The following is a 5951-nucleotide window of genomic DNA, read 5'->3' on the forward strand; positions in this document are numbered from 1 at the left end:
TGGTGACTTTATTCTGCAGGATTTTGTGTTAATTTTGCTTGTTGTCTTGACAATAATATAAAATGCTCAGTAGTTTTCATGTTTCTTTGCATGAAGATGAAAAGGCAGCATGAGAGAAGGCAGAATTCAATCCCACAATCATCGGCAATCCGAGTTTTTAAGATTCTAAAGCAACTACTTTGTGTGATTAAAAGAGGAGCGTTTGTTTGTGGGCCTACGAGCTTGCAGAAACCAGTGAAATAAAGTTCAAAAAACACGAAAAGCAGAAGCATGTTAATAATAGTAGTTCCACTTTCAGAAGCTTGCAAGGCAGAGAAACCAAAAAGAAGACAGGAGCAAAAACTAGTGGGATCGAATTGACATGAAAAGACAGGAAGCTGCAACCATGCTGGACCATCCTTTCGAAAGTGATTCTTAATCTTAAAGGGAACCTCTGATATAGCACGAATGGGTCTCTAATAAAATATACAGACTGATTATTTTGATGAGAAAGTTTTTGTTCTTCCTTTCTTTTTTGTTTATAGGAAAAGTCCAATTCATTTTGACCAAAAGAAAATATAAAAAGTCCTATTTTAGACACTCATGCACAGTTCAAAGAATAAATAAATAAAAAAAAACACTCGTGCTAATTCTGAGATCATAAAAAAATAAAAGAAAATATATCTTGTTTCTTTGCATCAGATATGTACAATTTGAAACCTATAACTACAGAATAGAGACAACCAAATACTCTATTGCAAGACAGAGAACAGTCCCATAAAACTTACACCCAAGTTGATGCCTTTGAGGTGCGCTGGTTTATTCCAAGAATAATCACAATTACAGTCACATCATCATGGTATTTTCTCCTCCTACCTGCTGGAATATTCATCAATTCTTCCATGCTGAAACCTGCAATAGCAATGCTAAATTGTTGAGGAATTTATAACGAATAAATTGGAAAAAGAAGGACATATGTGGTATCAAGGAATTTACCTGCACAATCAGCAGCTCTCCCTACAAGCTGCTCTAGTAGAAACTTTGCTGGATCACCATTGGGGTTGCTCATGATGTAAGAATGCACAAGCTTTACTGCCTCATCATTACTGAAGAAATCAAACAAACCATCGCTGCCAACGATAACAAAGTGATCTGATTTTGATATCCTATGCACATTCAGCGATGGTTCAGTAGAAATGTATGGAGGGCTTATGAGGTTATGAACTCGAAGAATACCCATCAATGCATCGTTTAGGTTTTTCTGCATGAAAAAGAAAAGGCAAACATTACAAATAGAGTAAGAATTTCAGGTACATGTACAATGGTTCTTTTGGAATGTCATTGCTAACTTGATTATGGAGATAAATTGAATGAATATTTTACAAACCTTTTTTAAGTATCCAACTCCCAAGGCTCGAGTGACCTTCAGTTTTCCCTTAACTTTTCCACCTGCAATCACTGCTGGGTCATCGGGATGATCAGACAACACTCTACTTCTTTCAAGTTCATTATCTACAGTGTGAGAATCAGTGAGCTGGATAGGTTTTATTCGCCCAAAGCCCTTCATATTGCTGCCCTCATCGTATGTTGCCAATACAGCTCTGCTATCACCCAGATTAAGTGTATACAAATCCATCCCGTGAAGAAGGCCGACCAAGACACATGAACCAACAGATACTAAATCAGGGCGATCCTCCATTTCCTGCTCTACCATGTACAAGAAATCATTCTCAGCCTGACTAAGGGCACGCTGAAGGCTATCTAGCATCCCCTGTCTAAATGAATCAGATGAATCATGAACTAGAGCATTATTAATGGACTTTTTTATACTTGAATTGTTCTTATCAAAAGTTCCTGTCGGTGGTTTCTCTACATGACTATTATTAGCTCCCTTGAAAGCATGTTGAAAGGGACCCTGCGGATAGAAAACATTCGAAGCTCCGGTAACATCCTGCTTCAAGTCACAATCTAATAATCTAGTCTGATGTATGATGTTCTCATATAATGTCCCAGCCAGAAAATCAGCTGCATCTCTTCCATTGAAGCCATCATAGATTGCGCAAAAGAGCCAGCCATTTTCTTCAGAACAGACAGCTTGAACCCTGTCTTCACCAGCAGCTCCACCTGCCACTTGAACTTCCATTGCATTAAGAAAACCTTCATTTCTAGAAGGAGCACTCATGGATCTAAATGAACAAGAATCATATTCAGGTGGACTTGGGGTGGGTGGACTACAACTTAGGTTTGACATACTGCTTTGAAGAGAAGATGATAATACATCCAACCTTGAAAGAGTTGGTGATGAAGGAATCCTACGAAACGAATTAGGGGAATCCCAGCTGGGAAGTATTTCTGCCCCTATTACACCATTGCAGATATTTGTGTTGGCCAATGTGGCATTCGCACTTAAGGCAGCACCAGACAAGCGAGAGAAGCTGCTATTCTTAGGGATTTTTCCAGGAAGACTTTCAAATCCACTAGGAACCATGCAAGAGCAACCGTTATGGGCATTGCATTCATAACCAAAACTGATCTTGAATTCTCCTTCAGGATTAACTGTATTTTCTCCTAGCATTATTTTTCAATGAAATAAGGAAAGCACCTGCAATTAATCTCTCAATATAGAACATCAAGATGTAAAATTTTACAAATTAATCAAAATTAATAGATTAACACACGCATGCTAATGACTATAACACATGATAAATCATAAATAAGAATCAGCCACCGGATACTAGAGATCCTTAGAACACCTTGGGTTCAAAACTTATAATAGGGACGAGAGGTCCTTTCAGAAAGCTATGTAAATCTTAAAAGAACACCTTGGGTCCATTTGCTCATCAAGAGATTGTCAGAATCGATCAAGTTTCACCCCCCATGTTAGAATTGTCTCCCAAAGAAGATGATTGCAAGGTAATATCAGGCAACTTGAAAAGGGATCCTAGAGATGCAGATGGAGGAGGGCTTTAGCCTTTAAAAACCTAAAAGCACTTAGAAATAGCTTATACACATCCAAATTTCAACCCTATTTTATGCAACTGTAAACCCCATTCAATAGCTATTTCTTAGATTTTAAGCATCTAAGTTCAATAAGCATGAGAAGATCCAATAAAAATATATCATGTCTATCAAGAAATTCTGAATTTGTTCAGTAATCATGATCCATATTTATATTTGGCCATTCCATGGATTTCATATTCCTCTAAAGATTTATTGTCTATATTGAATTAACTTCTGAAGTTGGCTGACAAGAAAGCACCATTAAAGACTAGATAGATGATTACTTCAACAAAGAAAAAGCCAAAATCTCCTAATCAAGAAACAGACACCAAATTAAACAAGAAAACAAGAAAAACATTCAAGTATTCAAGAAAACACCGATGGTATCAAAACAGTAAGCCAAATCCATACAGTAATCAAAATTCAAATGAAAAACAGAACATAAAGAGCTAAAAAATGAATTCCCACCTCAGTAGTTTGGCCCAAAACAAGGGACCAGACAGAGAATGTAAGCTTGTTGTGTCTCTTAAGTGAAAAGGTGTGGATAAAAGGGCAAGAAGTACTAATAATAGGCAAGGCAAGACATCTAAGAGAGAAAGATATAGAAGGAAAGATTATATTTTAGGTGGTGGAGAATATATATATATATATATATATATATATATAAAGGAAAACAAGAGGAACTTTCTTTTCTTTTGCTTGGTTCACGTTAACCAGTAATCCCCTTTTTTGAGTTCTATTTGAACTCTCTTCTCGGCTCTCGACCTCTCGCTATCTCCTCCGAACTCCAAGCTCCAAACTATATTTTAGTCCCTAAGATTTTCAAAATATTCAACTTAGATTCCTACAGTTTACTTTAACTTTTTCCGATTTCAACTCTTTTGTTTCCAAAAGTTTCAGCCCCAATTTTTTCTCTCACTTTTCATGTTTTTCTTTTATCCTTTTTCTTCTAGGCCATCATACATATGATAATATCCAATAAAAAAAACTTAAAATTTTCAAAAGAAAAAATCACTTTGGCCCTCCCAAAATTTAAATGCAAGTTCACTTTCTCTTCGTAGTTTTAGAAATTATATTTTATATCATAGTATTTATATAGTTGATAATCCTTTATATATTGAGTCAAAATTTAATAAAAAAACAACTTTACATGTAAAGTGTAATTTCTAAAATTATAAAGTAAAAATGAAATTTGGTTCAAATCTTTGAAAGAATAAGAGTAATTTTTCATTTACAAAAATTAATTTTAAAAGTGTTCCTTGCCCGTAATTAGCTTTATTGAGCCATTAAAGTATTTGTGGAAAAATGAAAATTCTTAGAAACATCAATTCTTGCATTAGAGTTGATCCCAAAATTTAAGGGTCTAAGTTGATTAGCATGGAGTCTATAGGGATGAAAATTTAGTAATACCCTTCTGTGCATTTCCTTTAAATGAATAATGGTATTGAAGTTAGTGTGTTGTGTTGTTGATTATAATTAAATATATTCTTTTTATTTGTAATTGATATGTTGGGTGAATTTACGTGTATTTTAACTAAATTTTCAGGTTTTTATGCTCGTGCTAACAGAAATTTCTTACACAAGAATAGGATAAATTACTGGTTTTTTACACTATGCGACATGATCACAAAAAAATATAGCTAGTGAGATTCAAACCCTAAACTTAATCTTAAGCTCAAGACCTTTACCATTAGTCCAACCTCTGCTAGGTTGACTTCAAACCTTTAAATTGGTACTTGTCTTGAATTAAATGTAAAAAAAATTAATTTAAAATTAATCTAATTTAAATTGATACGTTAATTTTTAACTTGATTAAAATTTAAGTTTTTTTTATTCGAGCACAAGATTAGAATATCTCCTTTGAAGTAACCACAAATGATAGACATATCTTTGTGGGGTTTTTTTTATGTTTTTTTAAGAAAGAAAGAAAATAACTTTTTATGTGGGAGTTCATTATAAAACTAACAGTAATATTAAGGAGTTGATTTGGTTATTATGAAGGTATACTTCAATTTTTTTAATTTAAAATTTGAAACCAAGACCACCATGCTGACACGGGAGGGTGTTATTAAAGATTGTTTTAAACCAAAAAAGAGATATGGTAGGGACTGGGCACAGGAGAAGATGACCCATCAATAGACCAGAGCCCCAAATTGGATGTTCTAGTCATAGTTTTGAAACCCGGCCCGGCCCGGCAGGTCGACCCGGAACCCGGCCGACCCGGACCTGGAGCCAGGCCGGGTTTAAGTAAAAAACAGTCAGGGATTTGACCCGGTGAAACCCGGTCGACCCGGCGGGTCGACCCGGAACCCGGTCGACTCGGGTAAACCCGACTGAGACCGGGCCTTATTTTTTTTTTTGCAACTGTCTTGCTCTTCATCTTCTCGTGGCTACTGCTATAAACTTCTTGTTACTTGGAGAAGTAGCTGGGGTGAACGCGTGAAGACCAGGTGGTGTAACTCGCTTGACGATCACTAACTCATCGACCCAGCTCGGCCACCCTCCGTGTTCGACCACCTTAACTCAGTTCGTCCCATCACGAGTCAAGAATAAATAGATGTTTGTGCTGAGTTCCTCCACTTCACCGCTCCATCCTCTCTCTCCATAAGAAGTGACAACTGTGTTTACGCCAGAAGGAGAGACTGCAAAGCTAAAATCAGCAATTTCATGTGGGGTGAGTCTCCGAGTCACCCCGGTTGCGTACACTGCAGCTCAACTTGTCCTTGGCTCGCCTGGATTTTCATGTGTTGACAAGTATACTAATCTCCACTCACAGTTAAAAACATGAAAACCCAGGCGAGGCAAGGACCGTTTTGGGTTACCTTTCTTTCTTTACCAAATAATCTCTACTCACAATGCAAAATTCCACCTTTTCCATTCAATAAAGGAACTTGTACAGGTTTAGGAATTTCAAGAGCTGACCTTAATCGGGAGGATCATCTCTTCCTTCTAGCTCTATCTGTGACTTATGG

General features: G+C 36.5%; 1 protein-coding gene across 2 annotated transcripts; it reads right to left on the reverse strand.

Moving 5' to 3' along the window:
* Nucleotides 1-620: 620 nt before the first annotated feature.
* Nucleotides 621-3717, reverse strand: LOC18111035 (probable protein phosphatase 2C 40). Of its 2 annotated transcripts, none has more exons than XM_024607731.2 (4): nt 3448-3717; nt 1367-2581; nt 976-1240; nt 621-891 (listed from the first exon to the last, which is right to left on the reverse strand). In XM_024607731.2, the coding sequence occupies exons 2-4, from the start codon at nt 2552-2554 to the stop codon at nt 764-766; spliced, it is 1581 nt and encodes a 526-aa protein (XP_024463499.2). In that variant the 5' UTR covers nt 2555-2581; nt 3448-3717; the 3' UTR covers nt 621-763. The 2 variants fall into 2 exon arrangements, with proteins under 2 accessions (XP_024463499.2, XP_024463500.2); XM_024607732.2 differs by having other exon boundaries at nt 1367-2547; nt 3448-3661.
* Nucleotides 3718-5951: the final 2234 nt, after the last annotated feature.

Source organism: Populus trichocarpa, chromosome 8 (assembly GCF_000002775.5).
Source record: "Populus trichocarpa isolate Nisqually-1 chromosome 8, P.trichocarpa_v4.1, whole genome shotgun sequence".
NCBI classification, from domain to species: domain Eukaryota; kingdom Viridiplantae; phylum Streptophyta; class Magnoliopsida; order Malpighiales; family Salicaceae; genus Populus; species Populus trichocarpa.